At 36.3% G+C, this 25,849-nt stretch overlaps 1 protein-coding gene across 3 annotated transcripts; it reads right to left on the bottom strand.

The window, feature by feature from the left end:
* Positions 1–692: 692 nt before the first annotated feature.
* LOC135117058 (thymosin beta-like) lies at positions 693–19,632 on the bottom strand. 3 transcript variants are annotated; one of them, XM_064035423.1, is made up of 6 exons: positions 19,451–19,632; positions 3,997–4,153; positions 2,978–3,091; positions 2,569–2,682; positions 2,068–2,181; positions 693–1,604 (listed from the first exon to the last, which is right to left on the bottom strand). In XM_064035423.1, exons 2-6 carry the CDS (start codon positions 4,136–4,138, stop codon positions 1,465–1,467), a joined length of 624 nt encoding a protein of 207 aa, XP_063891493.1. In that variant the 5' UTR covers positions 4,139–4,153; positions 19,451–19,632; the 3' UTR covers positions 693–1,464. The 3 variants fall into 3 exon arrangements, with proteins under 3 accessions (XP_063891493.1, XP_063891495.1, XP_063891494.1); XM_064035425.1 differs by lacking the exon at positions 2,068–2,181 and having other exon boundaries at positions 19,451–19,627; XM_064035424.1 differs by lacking the exon at positions 2,978–3,091 and having other exon boundaries at positions 19,451–19,627.
* Positions 19,633–25,849: the final 6,217 nt, after the last annotated feature.

The following is a 25,849-nucleotide window of genomic DNA, read 5'->3' as shown; positions in this document are numbered from 1 at the left end:
TTTAGCACTATTTGAAGGCAAATTACATTTAGAATTCTTAAATATATTTTTCTCGCATATGTAGACATAAGAAAAAGCGAGATGATTTCAATCTACTTCAATAATTTTTAAGTTGTCAGTAGAAGTTGCCAGTTAATGAATATTACCAGTTTTCATGGAATCTTATTTTTGTAAATGAAAATCGTGGAAATCAATAAGGTATATGCCTAATATCCACAGATTAACATACGTAGCAATCTAATATTATCATACATACAGAAGGTTTCAGTATTCACAAGCGTGATCATTGTGTGTGCACTATTGCTTAAAGGTTATGTAGTAAATCTAGACTTGGTAAAGCTTAGTAGTTAAATCTACATATAACACGAGTAGGGGAGATATCATTATTCTTTCTTTCTTCTTGATTTTTATGTTTAAAAATCCAACCTCTTTCTGGTGAATGAACTGTTTTTATATCTTAATATTTCTTTAAGAACTTCAGTTTTAATCAAATTGACACAGCTAAAAAAATAATATTTAAAATCAGGAGTTTATTAAGCGCATCTGAATACAGGACTATTTAAAGTTTGTGATCTTGAAATAAAAAAAGGAAAGTTTTCAACCTGGATATTTGTATATATAACCCAATAAAACACAACACATTTTTTTATATCTATATTTATAAAAAAGCACCGTCTGTAAAACATACAAAATTCCGGTAAAAATGGTTTATTGGCATCGACAGCATTATTATAAAAATGGAAAAATGTTTGACTATGATTGTATATGACAATATAAAAATTATGACTGTTCACATCATTGCTTAGACAAACTATTGCTTTACTTTTTGTTTCAGACCGAATACTTTATACCATAATATGGTTGAGCAAGTAAATATTGTTACAGTACTACTACATTCGATGATTCTTACCATATTTCTAAGTCAATACAATGGAAAAATACTATATCAACGCAGAAATAAAGTTAAAAATTAATTTAGACCCAAATGAGATTTGGTAACTACACTCCTAATTTATTGACCAGAGCATCACACACGCGGGGATGTATAATTCTCATGAGTACTTAACAATACCTCAACTTATAGAGAACACAAGCACAGAAGAACACTGAATTAAACAATAGATACTTGGAGTGCAGTGTGCTCCCGACTTAAATAAATCAGTACTGGACATTCATACTTAATTATTCCTTTCAATATAAATTAAATTATAAAATGCTCGTAAAATACGCTTATTAAATACCGTTAAAAAGTGACATAGAAAATTTGGTTCCTATAAACTAATGATAAGGACCAGTTCACAAAGTCCATTCTAAGTAGTCGAACCTTGAAGTAGGTCTGTCGTTCGATAAAAATAAAGACGTTGTTAAAACGGACAGCGCAAACGGGCCTATGACTTATATCGAGTTTAAAATACGGGCGATACTAGCGAGATATAGTTGCGGGTGGTTATTTAATGAGGATATTCAGGCAGTCTTCTCCTGCTCGATGACGTCCTTGGTAGGCAGAGGGTTCTTCTCGCAAGTCTCAGTGTGCTTCAACTTGGTAGGGTCGAAGTTCTCGATGCCGTTCAAGAACTTGTTCTTCTCCTTCTCGGCCTCGATAGCTGTGAGTGGAAACAGTACGTTAGAATATGGTTTGAACTGTAATTTTGTAGATGTCTGAAAAAGTTGGAAACATTGTTTGCCTATCTGGGAATATAAGACTGTTTATATTTATAACATAATGTATAAAACATTTACCAATTTGGTCAAATATTGAGACAACTACCAAAAAGGTGACAAAAATATTTTATTTTGAAAAAAACGTCTTGCAGGTATAACTGACTAAGGAGTTATACAGTTTGGGGGGCAGGAATCGAACCCGCATTCCCGATTTCCACAACTCGATTTTCTTTTCTTCATCCTGTTCATAAGAAGAAAGTAAGCGTGCAGATAATAAATAAAACCACGCAAAGGCAAAATAAGAGGCAAATAAAATTACCAGGCGGAACTTCTGAGTATTTAGTGGGAATAAAAAATAAATAACTTAAATCATAAGGCGCAAATTATAAAGCAGTAAAAATAAACCTTCAATAGGCGGTAATGGGTTCTTTTCTTCCGTCGTCGTGTGCTTCATCTGACTCTTGTCAAAGTGCTCAACGCCCTCCAAAAGGTTCTGATGCTGTTTCTCCGCGGCAACAACTGATGCAAAGCAAATCGTGCAAGGCAAAAACACAATAAATACAAGTAAATAGTATAAGCATTGAATGTGTCATTCGTACTTGTAACACAGTCATTCATAGAAAGGCAACATTTACATGCTAATTGACTCGGACACGATATGCTTGGAATAAAAAGCGTGTCAGCCCGTAAATAGTTGCAAAAACATTGATAAGCCAATGAATGAGTCTTAACTTGTTGAGTCATTAAATTGCATGTAATTATTCAAAATAAGGATACATCTTATCGCCACTCTTAAGCGCATAAGGTTTAATGAAAATTATAAATAATATGTAATTTACAATATATTGCAGATATACATGCGTAATCAGGGTGCTTGTGCTCGAAAGAAATAAAAAGAAAACATACCATCTTTGTCAGGAAGTGGGTTCTTTTCCTGTGTTTCTGTGTGCTTCAACCTGGTAGCATCGAACTTTTCAATGCCATCGAACAGGGACTTCTGAGTTTTTTCAGTGGCAACATCTGTAAACCACAGACAAAATGTTAAAAATAAAATTCGAAATTTGAAATATTTGGAGCACTCTCACAACGGCTAAAAACATGCGCGTTATTATTTTATTAGTTATATAAAACGTAGGTAGTTAGGATAACAACAATAACTGCAATGAGTCGAAAAATACATATTAGCATCGTCCCCTGGTTTAGTTCCCCAGTTAAAATTAGAAGGAATGCGATGAGCAAAAGCAGCCACGTCTCACAGGCGTATTGCGGCTCGCTATTATTTATTAGTGGCGCGGCATTCCACCCGGTGATATACCTAGTGCATTCGGTAGCACGATTTTTTCCACCGTCTCCGTTTTTCTGAGTGAGGATGTCTGAAATTGTTCAACGCCTTGAAGTAGCGCGTTGTGTTGCTTTTCTCGCGCTACGTCTGTTGTGAAATTGAAATTTTCTTTGTTATTCTGTTATCGACTGCTCATGGAATGTTTGTTTTCAATCGAAGCGTCAATATTATGTGCTTAGGCTTCCAGATAAACGCCTTAACTTGTTTGTTGTGGATTTTAGATAAGGTGAATTGCTGATCGATGTAGATTAGGCTACTAATATACCTTATCTTGATGATGTTTAGGATAAGAACCTAGACGCCTCGGTAGCCTACCTATATGTAGAAAGAAAAATAAACTATAACTTAAGTAGGTAAGCACTTTCACCAGATACCTACATAATCGATAATTGTTAGAAAAATGATCGTCCAGAACTGTTATTCTTATATTACCCAATCATGTTGATTTTATCTACATACATATAAATACCCCACTACGTAAGAATTACAACGAAATAAGATGATAGAGATCCGAAGTAAAAAGAAAGTTGTGACTATGCGTTGCGTTGGCGCGTTTTACACAAAACAAATTGGATTCGAAGTTTCCAGTTATGTAAGCAAGTTAAACTGTTGGCCCAAGTGGAGTTAGTCCACTAATTGAATTATAAACCAACGCTAACTCCGAACACCTAATAATTTAAGTAACTAGCCGCTTACTTAGACACCTAAGTCGATTAAGGTTCCTGGACAAATTGCTGCTTATCACCTTAGTTGACTTTAAAAGTTGGATTGAAAAGTCATCACATTGCGATTCTGGCTTTTTTGGCTATATCAAGACAAGTCTCTTCATTGATATAAGAAAAAAAACGTTGGGATTCGAGGCTTCTCCTGACGTATATTTCTGGAACTGCAAGAATCTTGCTTATGACAAAAGGTCTATTCTGGTTAGAAGTTCCTGTTATTCCACGTAGATGTACAGGTTATTCTCGTCCTCTAAATTTTCTAGAACATACCTTCTGCAGATGGAAGCACGATCTTCTCGTTGGTGTCCACGTCACGGAGACAGCTCTGGTTGAAGCCCTCCAGCTGGCTTTTGAGGTCGGTGGCTACCTTGGGCAGGTCCTTGAGGGAGGGGGCATCTACTGAGCACGCCATTTTATGTGGTTTTATCTGGAAAATGGAGAGAAGCTACTTTTAGTTCCGTGATCCGTAATACAACAAAAATATGATGAAATTAAGATTGGTAGTGTGACTGGCCTTTCCACACCTACGTAGCCTCTTTATATGGACGATCTACTTTGATAAACTACTTGATTAGTTTTCAGAAATACATGACTAAAAAGTGGTACGATCAAATTACGAAAATAAGTCTTTCTATTGGTATGAATTTTCATGGAGTAGGTAAATCTGAAGAAACAGAACACGTCATTTATGACTAAACCAGATAAAAATCTGTGATCTGACAATCACTGACTCATTAGTACACTTACATTATTTCTTTGCTAAAACTCTAATCGATTCAGAGATCGATATGGAGGTAAGTAGGCAATTCTATCGACAAAAACGCTACAAGTGAGTAAAAGCAAAGAAACGCATATAACGACGTAAAAGAATGTTAAAAGTTACATTCCATGGTGCGGCTTTCACATATCGCTTGAACTAATGGGAAGACGATGATAGCCAGCGTTAGAGATAGATAGAACATGTTTACTAAACAACCGCTTAAGATTAGGTAGGTACGCCTAATTGACAATGTTTTGTTTACTGTATTTTTGTTTATAAGTAAATAAAATCATTATGTATTGGTTTAGGTACTCGACACAAAAATGTTCAGTTTTTCAATGTTCTACGATAGCTTCTGAATATTTCTCCCAGATTATTCTTTATTCGATTCAGCCTAATCACAGTGTTGCAAAGCTACATAATTAATTATTCCCATCTCATCAAACTATCACGGGATTAACCGCCTCCCGTCACGGTTTCCGCGACCTCTTCAATTACAAATCGCTTGCAGAGTGAACTAACGGCAGTTTAACAAGCATATTATGCGTACCACGGCCATTGTTGGTGAGTTAACTGTTTATGTATTCGCCCACATGTAATGTAAGACGCAAACAAACACTGCGGTCCAGTGCTGTTCTATTTTTTGTTTGTCAAAACTTTCTTTAGGATACTCAATTGACTCATGTTAATCTGAGTAAGAATTTTGCAGACAGCCATTAAATTTCTTATTTCGTAGTATTGTAAACGTAGTATAGTAGTTCTACTTGCTGGTTACACAAGAGAAAGTGTAATGTTTTTTTTTTGTATAGAGCTAAAATGCATTCAAACTTTTGTTTTCCGAATCATTAAAATCAAATATTCCTTTCAAAGATGCAAAGGTTCATTATATTTTTTCTTTTCATCACGCGAATACAGATAAACAATACAAATTGTATGTTTTTTTTTCCAGCAAGGAGGCTTTATTCCCAATGGCTATGAGTGATGCATGGCCGCGATGGAAGCTAACGCTCGACGCATATTAAAAACGTGGGGTCATTGTTGGCGGCAACTCGGCGAGTATACTAAACCAGAATACATCCTGTGGACAGGGAAACAATCTTTTGTTTCAAAAGGATGTTTGTTCGGGATACATAATCATAGGGGAGCATTGTCACAATATTTTACATCTTTTTATCAATGGTCTCTAGGATTACTAAGCCTTATCCAACATTTGGCAAAATCTTTTCAACAACGTGACTTATAGAGATGACCTGAATCATAATTTTACCGTTATTGATAGTGATTAAGCCTGATTACGGTTTAAAATGATTAATTGAAGTGAAAAGAAGAAAGTATTCCACGGGAAAGCGAATCAGAAACATACCAAACACTATGTTATAATAAATGCATAAATTATCGTAAAGGAATGCAAAATATTTTAAACAGGTAATAATGAATCAAAACATTCTCAAACGAATCTATTAATAAACTGAGTAATAACAACAACACGAGGATAAAGTCTATTGTTTGAAACGAGTCCTCTGATAGAATGATCCAGAAACGTCATTATAATGAACAGAACATACAGTTTGCCACAATTTGACTAAGATATCGTTGATTGACATAATGCCGACCAGTTTAACATGTTTAGCAATCGAGGGAAAAGGTCATTGGCCGCTATTTGTTTAACGAGTTATTTAATTGTTTATTGTGTTTAAGTCATTATGGCTGCAAGTTAACGTTGACTCGTCTCTTGGTTGAATAGCTACGTATTATTCATATAGCCTTTTCGTTTTATTATTCATACAGTTTTCGACCTACTTTGAGATTACTAAGCGCCATGAAATGTGTAGGCCTAAGTTTTTATATGATTGTCCTCAATAAGTAAATAATCGTATGACGCATTTCGTTATTTCTTGCTTTGAAGGCATAATATGTCAGATCAATACTTAGTCGCTTAGTTCAGGCATTTTATATGTAGTTGTAGATTCGTGTTCCGTCTAGTCTGGAATAAGATTGACTCACTTTGACAGAAAGTGTTTTCATCACCATTATATGTATTCGTGAGGCCCAAAACGTTTCCTTGTGGTACACCATGACAGAATCGAACAGATTTTGGCTAACAAAAGACTTTTTCATCCCACCATCTCGGAAAGAGTAGTTTTACCCTTTGATATCTGAGCGCAAAAGTCGTTTTTATCCTCTAGAGCGGCAAAGTGATTTGAATTTAGAACATCGTGTGCAATACTACATTTGTGACAATCTTGATAAGACTTTTCAAACAAATACATATTAAACAAATAAAATACTGCTTAAAATAATTATTCAATTAATTAAGTATTTTTTATTATTGTTTTTACACAGATTTTTAACGTCGTTTCATTTTTAAAGTGAGTTTTCAAATATATGAACTTTAATAGGTACATCTTTTTAATTTGATACTCGTATGTGCGCGCCATTTTGTTTTTTTGCATTTAGTAATTTCCTCGATGAGGTGGGATGAAAAGTTACGTGTTGCACTCGAGTGCAAAGATTTTTCACCTTGTGCTCTTTTGATTCCCTCGCTATCGCTCAGGATTCTAATTATTGAAACATAAATTATTGTCATTCGATCAAAATCCAAAAGTTAAGACTATCAAAAGTTTATAAGAGTTCCATCGAGATGAAATTACGAATATTTCGTCACGAGTCCACCAAGTACCTGTAGTCCGGTTTTACCTGTGTGTTGATAAATACGAAACCTGTGAAACATGTTAGGGTGGTGTATAGCGCCATGATAACACCAAGCGATTGCGAATTGTGGGACACAGGTAAACATGTCAATATTAAGTATGCTCTTGGACCTATCGACAGAAATACCTACTGCTTAGAAATTATGGACATCTTGTCAAACAATCCATGACTGTGTACCGTAAATTGGTTATTGTTTTAGGCTTCGGTATTGTAATTTTACCTACAACGCCTCATTTAAACTGATTTACGTATTGAATCGATCTAATGGACTCATTTATGGGAATTGGTAAACTTAGCTAAGAACCAAATATAAATATAGTAGGTACATAGTGGGTAATCCATTCCATTTGTGATCCGTGACTTCTGTTTATAAAAGTTCCCCAAAAAATGCCTTAGTAACAAGAACAAACTTAGTTACGACACTGTCGTGTGGAAAAAGGTGGAAAAAAGTTTCGTATCTTCCCAAAGAAATCCTTTGAAGATTTAGTTTGGGTTGTTTTGCGAAGACGAGGGTAAGGATAAACAATATGTTGACAGTAAAGAAACAATAAACTGCTATAATATCCAAGATGTTCAGACAACGTGTTCACACGGTGATTCTTTGCGGAATTCTCGAAGCACGTGCTTGTGTAGGAGGACTTTTGTATCAGAATAATGTAAACGATAACGGATCTTTTCAGTTTTATGAGCCTCCGAAATTTTATGGCGCTATTTAGCTCTTAAAATTGTTGTGTTTTTCTGTTCCATAGCTGCGAAAACAAAATTTTGGCAATGAGCTGGGGTTGCAGACCACTAGAAGGGCAAAAAAGGTTTTGGCACGGATATTTTGGAAGCTGGCAACGGCAGCGGCAGTTGTGGTAGTAATATTTGGCAGACAGCATTTCCAGGTAGGTGAAGTATTGTAGCCTATAGGAACTCCAAATCAGCAGTTAAAAGATTGCGTAGCTCACACAATTTACGCAAACCCTATTACAGGCGGTAGAATCTCAACAAGAAATGGCCAGTAATAAACTTCCAAAGTAAGTAGGTAATTCTATTTCTACACAGCGGCAAGCTTCAGTAATGCAAAAAGTTTCAACGCTCATTGCGGTCTCCAATTTGGTACTAACTTAATTACATAATAAGAGAAAGAAAGAGGTCGCAAGAATACAATTTTTCATCTTGAAATAAATGTGAGTTAAGGTAAACACAATTAAGAACCTCAATTTAAATTAAAAATGCTGCAATATTTATCAATTAACCTCAATAATCCAGTTGTTGGTTATCCGTGGCTCATGGCTGTCGGGTTTTCGCAACCCGATAAGTCGTTACTGAAGCGTCGGATGCACCAGTAGGTACATACAGTTTTATTACATAAAATTGCAGTAAAGGAAGTTTACGATGGATAAACACTGGATGCTCGCTTTGATAGATAATAAATTAATACTGTTGATCTAGCAAGTGACGATAGAACTGAATTGTTTACGAGCAATCAATCTTAAAAAATATAATCACGCGTATAACAGTTAGTTTCCACTGGTTTAGTCGTAGTAAGAAGAATACAACACATTAGTTGAGTTACTAACGCAGATAGTTCACTCCATTTAGATAAACTACTTGTTTACGAACTAATTAGGAAAGGGAACCCTAACATTAAGTAATTAGTGATGGTTCCTCTTTACATTCAACTTCACCCTCTGGGGTTCTAATCAGAAACATCATGGGTCCAATTCAATTTCGCAACAAGTAGGTATTTGAGGCTTTGCGAAGCGATGAAAGATCGCTTCAAGAGGGTTGCCCTTTCATCGTTGCATCCTCTCTGAACAATATCGTTTAATTACTTCAGTACTGTAGTAATAGTAGTTACAGCGTTAGATAAATGAGTAGCAGTGTATTGGTTTTGCGGCTAGGTGTTAGTTTTCATAAATACGTCCCGCACATATCTAGTTACCGAGCGTACCGCACGCGCCTTGCTCCGCTAATCAGAGCATGTTGTTTCTAATTAAACTACTGAGAAAATTGCCGCTCAACGTTTTGCAGAAACACATGATAAATCTGTTCTTCTTAAAATTTTTAGACAGCTGAAATTGCACTTAATTCTTCGTTAGTGCCTGTAAAATGGATCATCCGAGTATCGCCAACTAGTCACAGTAGTCACCAACAGAAAGTATATTAAAATATCATGAAATACTTTACAACTTACTCATTGCTACCCGAAAACAAGATGAGGTCATTCTGGCCACGACACCTTAGCGATTTGTGTCTTCAAGTTTTTAACGTGTCGATGTGTGTCCTATAGAATGCGTCATAATTGATTCACGCGACTTAAGTGACTTAACCATTTAGAAATAAGTAAGTACTAACATTTCTCCTTCGTATCGGAAAGGATGTGAGTCACGGCCATGCCTAACGACATCGACACAGAAAAAACACAATGGGCCTTAAAAAGATATCACCATACTTTGTTCCAACAATGGTTGTCACATACAATCTTATGTTTGACCATCTGTCTTGTCACCCGACGAAATAAAATCAGTGTTCTATTGTACCTTTAGATTAAGCCAGCTTAACGGTGCGTGGCGTGTCATGGCGCCTTTCCAAAACCATATAAGGTATAGAACCTGCAAGAACGGGTTCGTAAAACAACTCGTAATTCTTAGCGCCATAAAAAATACAACGCATGCGCACCATATGGTCAGAAGTTTCAAAATGTCAGCCGAATCGTTGCGTTTTAATCACTCGTAATCTAAAAAATTACAACGAGTTATTATTAAGATAACTTTGTTATTTTAGGGTTCTGTTTCTCACGCCACGAATGATATTTCTTTATCTGTGTTATTTTATGTAACAACAATGTATTCCATTTTGAAATATTTTTAATTGCTCTTGAATGTTGATGACGAATTCGCATGCACTCATTGTTATGCAAAACCAGTATCGATTGAGTAAGAGAGCAGAGCAGAGCAAATTCGCCAACATTTGGGGAATCAATAGCGGCTTAATGGCTGCGTCTGCCGTATTTTGGTGGGGGAGCGTACAGTGAACCGGGTGAGTCATGCGATGCACGTCTGCGAAGCCGACACCGTAGAAAGTTTAAAGTTATTAAAATTTCACCGTAAGCAGATCGCTGGCCTCGACACGTACCTACCGTTTCTGCTGATTTACAACTGCTACTTAATATGTTTGCAATGGTGGTAATACCAACACCACAAACAGCACCGAAGCTATAATTAAGTTCGAGAAACTATGATTAAGCATCGTCAATTAACATAATCTTTTTACGATAGCAATGGAAATAGCTTCCGGGGAAATGAGGTCTTAAGTAATTCTAATAGCAACCGCATTTTATTCAACATACGGAAACCCACAAGAAAGTTCTTCCGAGCCAATCGAAGTCTTATAAGTAAATGTTTCGCGGATGGTAACTAAATCTTGCTTCCCTTTTGCTTGGACAGGAAAAGATGGATGCTCCGTCGAGACTAATTAGAAACGACTTACTGACGAGAATACTAATGAAGGAATGGAATTAACATCGGTGATTTGAATCTAATCGGTTTTAAAAGTCAATAAGAAGAAGTGAACAATTTAATTCAGTCATTATAAAATGTTAAAAGAGTACCTAAGAATATTATAAAGCAATAATATCGTGTCTAATAAAGAAAGAAACCGTAGGAGAAACAGTTACCCACACCAATAAAGCATTAGCAGATAAAGGAGACATGACTTGCATGAATTTGCATCTCAAAATCTGATAATAAGTGAGTTCTAATTCAGCCTTCAATCAAATAGTTGAGCTTCCAATGTAATCGATATGCATTTGTCAAATAAGGATTATCTAGAATCTAGACTGCAAATCCGAAGCCACGGTTCGACCTTGCCGCTATTAATACGACGAGTGACTTGGAAGCAAGAGTCGTGACATCTGCAGTGCACAGCCGCCAACCTTGGGGCTAGGACGTCCATACATGGTGCACTCGTCACTTTCCACTTAAGGTCACAAACTGTATGAGAATCAGGTCGACTGAATTCCATGATTAGATAAGGCAAGACGTTCTATTGAGGCAAAGTATTTTGTTGTTTATCGTCACGTTTTACTTTTACAAGCAGCAAGAGTTGTGAATGCATATTATCAGCTCCACGACCATCCTCTGGAAATTTTGAAAGCAGCATTGTCTATAAAACTATAATAGTCTCTTGTCTATGCAGTTTCTTGGAGTTTCCCCTTCAAATACAGTGCTCAATTTATACGTTTTCTCAGAGCGGAGCAAATAAGCAATCTACTGAATGTGTCTTTATTTGCTCAATGCCTCCACAAATATGTTTTGGTATCGAATTACAGTCTGGCGAATGTCAGTCGCTAGCTTCCATCAGACGGGGCAACTTTGCTTTTTTTAACACACGAACATGGTTTATGTAAATACTGTCAGGTAAAATATGTCCAAATGTTTTGATCGAAATAATCTTGTAATGGAATTCATTGAAGGAACTTCGTCTTGGCTAGGTGCGAGAAAATATGTCATAATTACAACAGGGCGACAGGGCGTTAATATATGCGGAATAGAATATGATAGATTTAATGCATCTCATAAATTATGAGCTGCAGGTGTCCTATGTGGGTGCTTTACGAGTCAGGCATGATCATGTGATAGCAATAATTCCTACCGCAATAGCAAATAATATTTAGGGGATGTTAAAATAGATTTGATGGTGATTTTGGAAGATGGAATGCGAAATATTGGAATCACGTTACTTTGCAAGCTATACAACTATCCGGTGTTAATAATTTAGTAAAATCACAAGACAATGCCATGCAAAACAATCAGAAAATGCTGTTTGAGGAATATGTAGTAGTTAATACAAATAAACAAGTCATTACAAATGTTGCATACAGATCAAACTGTGCAAATAAATTGCGATGTTACTAATTCCCACAATATGAGATATCGAATGCCCGATACCAGCTCAATTGTAACTAACTGTACTAAAATGATTATCTGTGTTTACATAGGCTATCCTTTATCGAGTCTATCCTTATAGTGTCAATATTCGGTTATCATTTCCAGAATGGTCTTCGGCAGTATTACGTCTACGTACGTACCTATTTCGATAGTTTATCAAAATGATTAATGCAGTTCAGATAATTACACAAAGGGCGACAACAAACAATGTTGATTACTAATTATTATTATCTGTGTGCATATAACTTATAGGTATTTCCTGTACGATAGGCAGAGCAGATAAGTAGGTAATATTGGACTGATGCTACAGATGAACATGGGATTATGGGTCTTCAGAATAGACACGAAAATAGTGAGGAATTTGTGAACTCAAATTCTTATATCGGTGAACTAATGCCACCTAGCCAAAATCTGCACATTTGACGCGAACAAATTCGTCTCTTTCCACAAATATCCTTCCAGATGTGCGTCAGTTGGCACTGTGCTCATGCAAATCTGTAGAGGGTTAAAACTAAACATTTTACGGCACTCCCGAGTCATAAAACAGCAAATTGATGTACCCGTGCCACTTACCAGTATCAGGAATCCCTTTAAAGGGTAAAATGTTCAAAGGGAGCGTAATCAAGCGTGCTGGCTACGATTCCACGTTTTTATCTCAGTAGCTTCGGGTTTGTGGCGTCATGATGTTGGGATGTTTTGTATTACAAACGGAAAATAACATAATCGTGAACCTCGATAAAGCAGTGCCTCAGCATGGTAACATTTATCTGGTTTGTGTTAAATGCATGAAAAAATGGAGTCCTTCCTCAATAACCTTTTTACCAAATCAACTAAAGGAAAATATGTAAATTACTCCCTATTAAGGGGAGACAGTGACAGACTATGGAACTGTAAAATTACAACGACAAAACACCAAGTAGTACAGGAAAACATGGCACAATAGGTATTGTTATTGGTCATGGAATTTGTTGCTCATCAGTTCAATTATTATTTAAAACATGTTGAACAAATAAAAATGAATTTACATGGAAGATCGATAAAATGCTATTATTGCTTAGTAATAACAGTGTTGGAATGTAAACGGCAAACATTCACGATTTTCAAATACACGACTCGCTTCACTTGTAAAAAATGCAAGATATCTCCGTTCCGTAGGTCTTTGACCTAAATGTATTCTAAATTCCTGGAATAGTACAGTCATAAGTAACCAGAGCAAAATAAAGCTTGTAAGCAACAATTTTTTGCCATTTTTCAATGTCGTTCATACATAGTATAGCATGACGATGTACCCTGTAAAATATCGATTTTTTTATTAAAAATTCGAACTGGAATATGGCAACTTCGGCATAAATAAAGATGTCACCTTTTTAGAGATTATATGTAAATCGATGGAAATCTTGGTGGTAACCAATCCATTGTTCTTAATAGAAACGGGTAAATAAGACGGATTAATATCACTCTCCGCTTGCTAATCTCCGGTGTAGAATACTCTGTAATCATCGACAATAATACACTCCCGCCAACTCAGTTCGTTGTTCTAAATATTGGCGCATCAAAACAAACAAGAGAAAGCAACTGTAACGTGCCTAACTCTGGAACTATTTAACTCTATTTTACAGCTGTTTCTGAATATCTGGAAGTCCAAACAATCAATGATCAATCAGAGACCTTGAAAGATCATCGATTGTTTTAAATTCAGTATGCTTTGACTTGGTTAAACAAAATTCTGGCAATCATTGTAGGTACCAACGTTACAAGGTTTACGGAGTATCTCTAATCTTACTGTGTAATCTAGACTTTTGGATAATAATCCCACGATGACCACATATTTTGATCCACAGATAATGATTCGTATAGGATTTCCTGTATTTATCTTTATTCGTATCGTATGAGTCAACCCTTCCGTCTCTTATTTGTTTATTTCGACCGAGTCATTCCAAAACTTTCCAAATCTTTTGACAATCTTTAGAAAATTATTGTGTGAACAGAATGTAGATACAAGTCAGAGAAAAGGAAGCTGTCCAATAGGTTCTAATCAATGAGCGCTTACAACCTCAGTATATCTTACAAACGGGATTAGTAACGGGCTACCACGAGATATTGCTGCGTCACTTCGGAACATCAATCTTAGGTCCCGTTTAGTTCAAGTTTCAATTGCGGTCCTATCCCGGCTCGTATTAATAACTCCTTCTAGAGCAAACAGTCAAGTCCGGAATCAGTAACTGATTATGCAGTATCATGTTCTAGAGTTAACGTAGTATCCATGTCAAGTCTTATCATAATTAATTTACCAGATCTTCTTGTTTTACGGTTTAATTTAATCACTAATAAAACTAACGACCGTTCTCCTAACATTGTTATTTTCCAATTAAAATGTTGCCGTGTACTGCACGTGTTACTGAGACTTCAGTGGCCATTATTTTTAAGATTCGAAGTAACTTTTTACCAAATTTTGTCCAGACTATGGCAACTAAGAAGTCTTTTGTGCTTTTACCGAATAAAAATGACAATCTAACAAAATTTGTGAGTTATCCGATTATGTAATTCAATTACGAACATTTCCTCAGCATGGTCGAGTCAAACAATCGATATAGACCATTGTCTCGGCGGGCATTGTTGGACGAGTCGTGAGTCACAGCGGATCCTTTACCGCTCGCTATACTTTCATTTATAAGTGTGTATGCCAAGGTATTCCACGTTGCACGCAGATAATAAACGAAAACCAGTCCTGCGGTAGTACTACGGCACTAGGCACTACAAGTTACGCAGGTCTCTAGGGCCGTGAATTGTTACTGAATTACTACGCTACAATGTCGGCCTCCGCTCACTACTGCTGGATATTTTTAGACCTTCCCCCAAATGTTTGCGTCAGGAATTATCATTGCAATGTCACCTCTGACATTTGCATCGTTTCAGAAAGTTACTGTTCAATGAAATGATGGCTCATATCCCAGTTCATATCCCGAACACAAACTAAACAAGTTTCGTGTAGATGCATCTGATGTAAACAGAAATATATCATGAAAACAAGATGCTATTTCAAGATCATTCCATAAATAACAAGTTAAGTCTTTGCCATCTGTACAAACATATTTTTGTAGTGGAATGTCGGCGACAATTTAAGCTATTGAATCGACTAGATTGATTAACGATACGCCATCTTGAAATTGAAATCTCGTCTGTCAATCGATCTCTCAGTATAAACCGTATCCGTTTCACTGCTGCGGAGAACGTAAACTATCTATATAGTAGAACTTCAGCTTTCCATTTTCTTTGAAGCAGTCATTATTTTAAGCTGTTAAAGCACTCTTCTCGTTAATTACTCCACTGATGCGGGCCGCAACGCTCAGAAGTTGGGAAAGCTTGTAAAATCCAATTAGTATTGATGACTTCAAGTATTTATTTTATGTTTGAAAAGTGACGGATATGGTTTTCAAGCAGCTAACTTATAACTGTATTGAAATGTAAGTGCTTGTTAATTTGTATTTTGCTCATGTTAACTTAACGAGCAGAATATATAAAATTATAACTGTCTATGGTAATGAAGTTGTGAAAATAAGATCATAAATCACAAATCCAATTTAATGTTTTATCATAAACCGTTAAAATGTCTACAGTACATTATGGGATGTCATATATTTTTTGTAATGCCGACTGTCTGTTTAATGGTAGTTTAGTATATTTATGGAATGGTATAGTTTAGTCACCCTCGCCATGGCAAGGGCGGATCGGTTCCCCTCAACTTATTATGCCAAGGGCACCATCACCGTATATTTGCCTAATGCCAAAATAAATGTAGCTAGAATTCAATAGTAAATCTAAATAACGAAACATGTTGCGACTAGTAAAATTCTAAAATTGGCAAAAGTGTTAAAGAAGTTGATCTAATATTCTATTTCATGATTTATTCAAATATAACGGTATCATGTTTTCGATTGCAGTGCTAATTTAAAAAATATTTAATTTCTAAATCTAAATTGTTGCATTCGAATAATTTTTAAATAAATTTAAGAGTCATCGTCATTAAGAAGTCTAATTAATATTAATAAAATTGAGATCAGAAAAAAGTGGTGTTAAATTCAAATCCAGTGTGAATTACCGTGAGGTGTCATCGACCCCGTCTATGCTAGCGTATATATCAGAGATACGTCTCAAATTTTATGGAGCGTCAAGCTAGCAACATTGGCAATTAAGACATTTTCAAGTGTAAGCATTCACGGATGGCTGAGGAAGCCACTGCGTAATATCTATGCGCCACATTTTTTACACGATCTAAATCTTTCGGTATGCACCGCACTAATTTAAAATCACCTACAGCAGTTCCTAATTAGCTTACTAATAAAAAAGCTGTAAAGCTAAATAATTTAATTAAGTAAATTGAAGTACAGAAAAGAATTAATTATGAAAATGAGACGTGCTTGTCACCATGCGCGAGAATAACATACTTAATTTTAATAAAACACCTACATTTTTGTACACGACGTATTAGGAGCTTAGAAGATTATATCAGCTCATTTTTCGTTCGGGAAGTTTGTTCATCACCGCATCATTTCTATCCAACACTATACATAGGGTAGGGTGGGCATTTTGGGGGTGCTGTAACATTGTTAAAATATTTTACTTGAAAAAGTGCTATTATGTGGGCAATCTTCAAACTGATCTAACTAAACATCTTCACAAATACATAGTAGTCTGAAAGCTAGCTAGCTGTCTGAGAAAATTCGCCTCCCTTGTGCGAAAACTGCGTTATTTTTTATTATTACCTAAGTGGGCACTCGCTGAGCGTTCCGATGCGGTCCCCCACGCCGTTTATTGATCTATAAACCGACATAGGGTACCTAGGGCTTCGTTGTATATGCGACTGTTAGGGGCCGAATGGTTGGGTTGGCGCCCTCGCCAAATTTCGGGGACTAGGTACCTACTTTATTTTTTACGCCTGAAGAGCAATATGGGAGCAATGTCCTATAATATCTAGGCTTATAATGCGACGGTTCTTAGGGAATTCAAATTCGTGCCGTCTGGGAAATCATGTTAAAGTTTGCGATTGCGCGAACCAAGACTCTTTTCTTCTTCTTAAGTACTTTATCGACTGACTTCTTCATTTAACTTAACAACTAATGAGACAACAATAAAACAAGCACTTGAACAATGTTTCCCTCAGTTTTCCCTCCGCAATTGAGTACTAATTCGATTACTTCCCTCGCAGACAACCCTAGCTGTTAGGGCAATAGGGGTGCGACGCGTCCGGGCAATCGATTCGCGTATTCGGGAAGTTATTCCCACTCTTTCTAGCAAACAAGTCTGGGAATATCCTTCTCTTTCGCACATGAGCCAGTGTCCTGTCTGGACAGATTTCATTACGCAAACCAACGCACTTGCATCGAACTTGTGTATGTAAAGGGTTACGTCTGTAAGGAAATGTCTACGTGCAGTGGCGGTACTGCAGATATTCACAATATGCTTGGAAACATTACTAATACTTAACTAAAAGAAAAACAGGAAAAAATACAATTAGGTATTATTGCAAAGTTAGTGCATTCCTGATTTAGGTTGCATTCCTAAATGGATTTAGTTAGAAACCGCAACTAAACAATGTTACATATGGCATCTGACATTACTGTTTCGTGTATGCAAGTAGCGTGTGTACTAATTAAAGATTTCGACAATGATTACCGTTCAATACTCTATGATGCGTGAAAGCGGCGAAAGTCCCAGCGTTCACACGAACCGGTTAACTCTTTTGTAACAATCCACCGTGCTTTATGACTACCGCGTTTTTCCTCTTTTTGTCTGTAATTGGGACCTACATACATCGAAATGCGTTTGCCTTGATTTAAAAAAATATCCTTAAACGGCCATTTCAACATGGCGGTCGAGGTAAACAATATTGATAACGCGAGTCACATTGAGGACTATAAATCAAAATAATTAAACGAAATGATTTTTTAAAGTGTAGTCTTCGAATTTGATATCAAAGGATGATTTATTATTCAAAACATCAACGGACGGTTATTGGGTATGTCAAGCATGTGTTGTGCGTTAGTCAGATTGCTATATTTAGCGGCCGGCTGATACAAAACTTGAGTTCATTAACACCCGTCAATGGCTACTGTTAAGCTTAAGGGCCACCATAAACTGTAAGCCTTTACGGTCGAACCGCATTAATGACGACCAAGTGCTTCGACATGTAATGAACTCGCAGTTTATTACAGAACATAATTAGGCTCGGATAAAATACCGTAATAATGTAATCTTTAAAGCTGATCTCTAATCCCCGAATTCTAAGCTTTATACTCCTCTCAAAATCCAAAGTTGAACGACACGACACACGACTAAGTCAGCGAGACGAGTTAATTGTATTTATTAACATAATATCGCATGATGTTAAACGAACCACAACCGAACTGTTAATTCGGTTCTTTTCTCTTGTTTTTTCAGTTTATAAACTACTTGTACGAAAAACTTTGTTGACGAATTACTTCCCGGTAAGAAAGCCGGTTGTTTTGCAACATGCTACAAATTGTTTACGTGTTTAGTACGAACAAGAATATTTTTGGGCCGTTTCCATAAACTTTCTTCCCACCCTCTAGAAAGTCTGACGGTAATGAGTAGCCGCTAGCGCAATTTGCCGGTTTTTATCCGTAGAAAACCACCCCGTGGCAACACCCAAACTTTTTAATTAATAAACCTTTGTTGTGGGTTCATTAACGCCCAAAACAATTGTAGATTAAATATCATCATGAAAAATTTAGCGTTATTAAAACATAAAAATATATACAGGCAAATCTGTGAGCGAAATCAGGAGCAAATTAATGAGCCATTGTGGGTAGGAAGGAAAATCAAATGATTTAATTTTAGCGACACGTACCTACAACGGTTTTTTAACATTAGTCCTTACAAAGATCCATTAGAAGTTAATCAATACTTAATACTAAGAAGTAATCGAACAATAAAAATTCACAACGCAAAACTTCATAAACCACTGTGCATGATAAAAGAATGAAGTCACTCGACCGCTCCCATTCCAACTGACAAACAGTAATTCCGTTAATCAACAAATATAATTTCCAATTACATTCATATAAGCAGACAAAATGTTCAAAAGGAATTCCTGATCAATGAGTCCGCGATGCCGCTACACACCACCGCCACTACATCCGATCGCCGGCTCCCGAGGGAGGGACAGCGGGACGGTTCGATATTCATCAAAAATGCACGCGAACTTGAATTGTTGACCATGTTTTATGAACGGAATAATATAAACAATGAGATTATAAAGTGTAATAGCAAAGAACCGGTTAAAACTATAACTCACCAAGTGTTATTTGATGTGGAGAAAGAAAGGCGTTCCGTGCACTATGTAGCGACGTCAAAATGCGACTGAGGCGAACAGACAGAAGTTGTGTGCGGGCGTGCGACTCGGGGGTGGAGCGGCGGGCTCGCCTCGCGGTGCGGTGCCACGGCTACAATAATAATATTTTACTTGTACGTGTTCGCGATGATTCACGCCGATCAGCCTACCGCTCTAAAAACAAAATAATGAAGGAAATATGCGTACATTGATGACATCATTGATTGAATGTAAATAATTACCTTTATGTTAATCAAACTGTGCAGGATTTGTGCGTCCATTCCACAAGCAAGTCCCTCTATTGTTACTTTACACTTAATTAACATTCTTCTGTTTATGTGATCTCTAGATTAAACATTTTTATGTCTTAGGAGTTTAATCAATGAGCACATCGCAGACTCTTTATTATTGATTAAATGCCTACGCACGTACTAGAAAATATGTATAAAATTGAGGTATTTATTTCATTATTATCAACAAAGAAAAATATAACAAAGAGGTGACTGTTGGCCTCGTTTTGTCACACGGAACACGACTGATAAACAGAGAACTGGGATCTAGGTTCAATTCCCTAGTGGTAATTTTTTTATCATGGATTTTGAACAGGATTTTCTCGTTGGTGGTTAGCTCGCAACCTCAATTTGATACCTTAAAGTTACCTCTGATACCATTTTGAAAATCTAAACGATGTGTTTTAAGAACAAAGAATTAACAAATAGTCATTTATTTACTTGCAACTGTGGAAAAATTGTCAAGTTCAAAATGTTTCCGCTCCCTCACTGCACCGCTGGCCGTGAATCATCCATCACCATGGAGGGCGGGAGGGGAGGTCAAGTGTGTACCGCTCGCTACTTAAATACTAAGTTTTTTTTTAAAGTTCACTTATTCAGAGGACCGAATTAAAAGATGACTCTCAATGTCCTGAACTCGAACCCGATTCATTTTGGGAAGAATTTATTTCACTTCATACCTACTTTTTCTGCGCACTTCGCGTCAGCTGTGTCCTTTTGCGCGTAAATATGAGACAGACAACAGTGAGGAAGTGAGGAAGGCTAGCTACAAAGCCCGGTTTCACTCCGGATCTAGAGATTTTTTTGTCGGAAGGACTTTAGCAGACTCGGACTTGATATAAAAAGGTTTTAGGGTATAAAGATGCAAGTCGCCTAGACCATGCGTATATCCGCTAATTCGTCATTTGCCAGATGTGCCTTTGCAGGTAATTTGGCTAGCGCAATTACTTGAATGAAGACTGACATCGACTGTACTGGATTTTAAGAAGGCAAAATTATTTTTGTCTTCTGTCTGACGTTGCTAATTTATGAGCTGAGCACTCACAGATTTGGAGGTTCCAAATATTGTTTAAGTAAATGAAAAATAAAACACGCAAAGGACATATTAAAAAATATTTACTTATTTAAATTAGGTACAATAATTATTCTGCAAACGGCATTAGCGCCAGACCACCATGTGACGCACTTCCGGCAAAGGAAATACGTCATTATGGCACCCGTGGGCGATGGGGCTGGTCTAGACTTGATTCATTATGGCCGGCCATCTTTATCCCATTCCCCGGCGTTTAACCGCATCGTTCAACGAGATGAATATCTTAATCAAGTAATCCCTTACATCTCGAATTCCTAACATGATGATACTTACAAATGCCAACGCGTAACTACATACTTATTAGAAATTGTAATATAGGTAAGGAAATTCCTTGAGAGTACTCAGAAGTAATGTAGTATTAATTAAAATAGAGTCACTTCCTTTGTAGATTTCAGTAATTATAATTATCGTACTATGATGATTCATCATACTGTGATTGATCCGCACCTTGTCATGGATTAGAGAAAACCATTAACTTATTATCCTTATCAAACACCTTAATTTTTCTCGAAATCCTCAGAAAATTATTTGAATTTAAAAATGAGGATTTCGTTCTAAAGGACACCAGAGAACAATGCAGATTATGATATCCGCTGTATAATGTGGTATAATCACGTAGTGTTATCGTACGAAATGACGTTTCTATATGTACAGTACAGGAACATAATTATCTTATTAAACGGTTGCACCTGACCAGCCCCGGATCTTCAATTTATTTTAGGCGGGGCAAAAACTGAAAAATGCCGCCCCGCTTACCTACCTACTTATGTTTATTTTCACCAACGATTTTAACTTTTTTGGTAGGTAAATGACTATAAAAAAGTGTTCAAATCATTGTAGGCTCAAACTGTTGGCCAGGTTTAAGTAATGAGAGTCGAGACAGATTAATGTACACAAAAAGTTATTTTTGCTACATTTGACTTATAGAAGGTAAGACAGCGTAGATTTGACTTATGAAGTTATCAAAGGAACGTCTGTATAATAATGCGCGAGCGAAGCGAGCGCGAAATTTTTTGTGCCTACGACACAAATACCTGATTAAGTATATCGGCAAGCAACAAGTAGCCGCGAGCGAAGCGAGCGCGAAATTTTTTGTGCCTACGACACAAAAGTACTTGATCAAGTACATTGTCAAGCAACAAGCGAGCGCGAATTTTTTTAGTTATTTGTTTGAAGACTCACAAATTAAACTGGGAATTATGTACAAATAAAAAGAAACCGTGATTAGAGCGAGTGTCATTAAAATTTGTGTTCATTGATTCGGTGCGTCAATAAAAGGAATAAACCATCTTCTTTTAGTCGCGAGCGTAGCGAGCGAGAATTTTTTCACTTAGTTGGAGGATGTTAAAAGTGAAAAATAATCAAAATGATCAATTAAACAAAGCGAAGGCGACTTTTTTAGAAACTTTGCTTGTCAGTATCATGACACAATGTGGAACTTCCTTATCAAACGGGTGTAATTTCATCGACATTTTCTGGTGGTGGGGCGCCCCGCGGCGCCCCTGAGACCGAGGCGGCCGGGTTATTCGCACACCCTGCACCATAGGTTAAGACGGCCCTGTAGGTAACTATTGTGGTAATCTGTGATGTAGGATTTAAAATCACGCAGCCGCCTGATTTTGCCGCCCCCTGAATTTGCCGCCCGGGGCATGGGCCCCGGCTTGCCCCCCCCTAGATCCGGGGCTGCACCTGACTACCAGGGCCCCGATTCTCCTAAGTTAATAATGTCAAAATCGAATAGAAATCGAATCGCAATATGATCGTAATAGCAGTTTTAACCATATCGGGCATTCTGCTACTAATAAAAGACCAATCGTATTCGATTGACATTTGATTGGTGTGCGATTGGTCTGCTATTTTGATGATTTTGGTCTATACGGTAGTTTACTGTACAATCATTCATTTTGCAATCATAAATCATTTGCAGACAAAATGATTCATTATTGAATGACAGAAAAGGATAAAAACGTTTATTTCAAAGATAAATAATAGTTTAAAAAAACTAAAAAACACGCTTTTTATAGAAAAACGAACTAAAAAATAGGAAATAAATTTTAATGAATTTAAATTAAGAAAACAGTGTTAAAAATTTCAATGAATATAAATTAATAATAGTGTGAATACAAAAAAAAAATATTTAAAAAAAAGCGTGGGGTGCATGGTGTCAATAGTTATAAATATTTTATTGACAGATATGAGTAGGTACAGTGATTTTCATTTCGATAATATCTTAAAAAGCACCCCACGCTTTTTTTTAAATATTTTTTTTTTGTATTCACACTATTATTAATTTATATTCATTGAAATTTTTAACACTGTTTTCTTAATTTAAATTCATTAAAATTTATTTCCTATTTTTTAGTTCGTTTTTCTATAAAAAGCGTGTTTTTTAGTTTTTTTAAACTATTATTTATTTTCTACTTTTTAGTTTGTTTTCAAACTATTATTTGTTTTGTAGAATTAAAATTCTCTTTAGTATACAAAAATTTGTCAATATTAGAGAAAACGGCTAAAGATAATTATTCGAAATAAAAATTAACATCGAGTCCTGCCTTATCGACTGTAGAGAAAAATTCTAGAAAATTTTAATTAATTTTCTTACCTTATCGACTATAGATGAAAATTATGTAAATTAACAAAGATCATATTTTGCAAATTGAAAAGCCTAGAAGTCGGTGTCTAATGGATGTTACTAAGTTAATTTTGCCACCGACTTCTAGGCCGATGCACCTAAAATTAGTTTTTTTTTTGCTTTTTAGTGTTTTGGGAACTCGGTTTAATTTTTTTGTAAAAAGGTTATTTATTTAAAGCTTTTCAGTGATACGAATAGTTGTCACTATCCATACAAGTGGGAAGTTCTCATCAATACAAAGAATATAAGTCCAAACGAGGTATTTTACATATTCAGTTGTCGAGTTCCCTCGACTTTCTCTGGTCTTCATCATCAGGTCAGCTCCAAACCTTCACTGGTGCATAGGTCTTGTCAATACGAATAATTTAAGCCCAAACACGAGGTAGTTTACATATTCAGTTGTCGAGTTCCCTCCATTTTCTCTGGTCTCCATCATCAGGTCAGCTCCAAACTGTTGCAAAGGTCTTGTCAATACAAATAATTTAAGCCCAAACACGAGGTAGTTTACATATTCAGTTGTCGAGTTCCCTCGACCCTCCCTGGTCTCCATCATCAGGTCAGCTCCAAATCTTCACAGTTGAATAGTGCTTTTAGGCGTACACCTAAGTGTCAAGTTTTTACCCTATGTATGCCTACAAGTTTTGAAGGTTGCCCTCGATTTCTCAGGGTTTCCATCATCAGATCCTGACCTGATGAATATGGGACCAACTGGCAGCTATTCCAAGTCGAACAAAAAAAGAATCACGTAAATCGGTCTATAAACCTCGGAGTAATCGATGTGTATGTGTAACCTCCTCCTTTTTGGGAAGTCGGTTAAAATGGAATAATTTTATCAAGTTAGTGTATTGTCATCGGTCCTCAATAAATCTACAAAGTTTGAACGAAATCTGGCCGTTTAAAGTGGGTCAAAATCGCGCCCAAAGAAGTCGGTTACAAACAAACATACAAACCTACAAACATACAAACATACAGGTGAAGCTAATAAAAAGCGTGTAAAAAAATAGCGGAATGCCACATACGCTTCAATCGTAATCGAGTCGGGATTGGATCTCAGTCGAATCGAGTCGAACGTCAATCGAATGGCGCTTAAGTAAAATTAGGAGAATCGGGCCCCAGAGAGTTTTATAGAGCGACTGCCTGTATAAGACCTCAACCTAGTTACTTGGGCAACCTTACACCTGATACCTTTGGTAATACTGACAAATATGTTAATTAATACAATAAATAAATTTTGATCGTATAGAATACATTGATGAGTAAAGACCCTTCCAAACTGCTCTATGGTACCTTTTAATCAATTCTATAATGACTATATCCAAGGAAAATGCCTACCCATCTTCTGCACGTATTGGGCCAGCCTTTTGGAACAAAACCTCACGTTTTGAGATAGACATCGAGTCTATCGGCACTTGAAACGTGAAGAAACACACAGGTTACTATAAAGTTGACTATGATAACGCCGATAAGAGAAACACCTGGTGACACTGGGAGCTAGGTGTGACTCTTATCAGTAAAATTGCAATAGCTGTCAGAAATAACTGTTGTTGTTGTTCGATATTTTTTTCATGGCCATGTTTTGTCATTGAGTTAGTGATATACAGGTTGTTTCAATATTTACTTGCTGATTTATAAGGGAGAGTAACAATACGGGATCCGCTGCTCAAATAAGGTGACAGTCCCGTGTATATGGCTATGGCACGTTTGGCAAACCTATGGATTTATGGTCCTACGAAGTAAAATCGGGCCTAATGCTACTCGGATCCTGTCTGGAAAGACATACTTGACACCGGCCAGACTTCCATTCAATCTTTTCTCGTTTCTTTAGGTTACAGTACAGATACACTTCATATAGCGCATATACTCATATCGATCGCTGCCGAATTATGCAAATTGTGCAAAAAAACGCTACGATATAAATCATCCATTTCACGTCATATAGTTCACGTTATTTTTCCGTTGACTGGTTCCGAAGTGGTATCGTGACATGGCATACATATTTACTGTGTATACCTAGTTAATATGGATACATAGTACGTTGTTGGCTGTTGTTAACCTTAATAAGGAGTTTAGAGAACTGTACCAAAAACTAGATTTTTGTGAAATAAAACCTGTGCTAGAATTTTGTGAAGTTAAAATAAATTAAAAAAATCGTGTATCACTATTATTTTGTACACCACTTAAGGTTAAATTGGGAATTGATGTCGATAAAAAAAAGTCAAATTTCCTGGAAAAGAAAAAGTTTTTATTAATTCTTTTTTAATGATTCTTATTTATCGATTTTCTTTTCGATAACGAATTTTTTTTTTGTATTTCATATATTTTTTTAAAATTTGCAATAATTACATGAA

The sequence above is a fragment of the Helicoverpa armigera genome, chromosome 7 (assembly GCF_030705265.1).
Source record: "Helicoverpa armigera isolate CAAS_96S chromosome 7, ASM3070526v1, whole genome shotgun sequence".
NCBI lineage: Eukaryota > Metazoa > Arthropoda > Insecta > Lepidoptera > Noctuidae > Helicoverpa > Helicoverpa armigera.
This window is presented reverse-complemented; position numbering and strand designations above follow the sequence as displayed.

Coding starts and splice junctions, on each gene's coding strand:
- LOC135117058 (XM_064035423.1), bottom strand. CDS start 4,138: ATGGCGTGCTCAGTAGATGCCCCCTCCCTCAAGGACCTGCCCAAGGTA. Junction 2,683..2,977: donor CGTGCTACCGAATGCACTAG/GTATATCACCGG, acceptor TGTGGTTTACAG/ATGTTGCCACTGAAAAAACT. Junction 1,605..2,067: donor CCCATTACCGCCTATTGAAG/GTTTATTTTTAC, acceptor TTCCACTCACAG/CTATCGAGGCCGAGAAGGAG.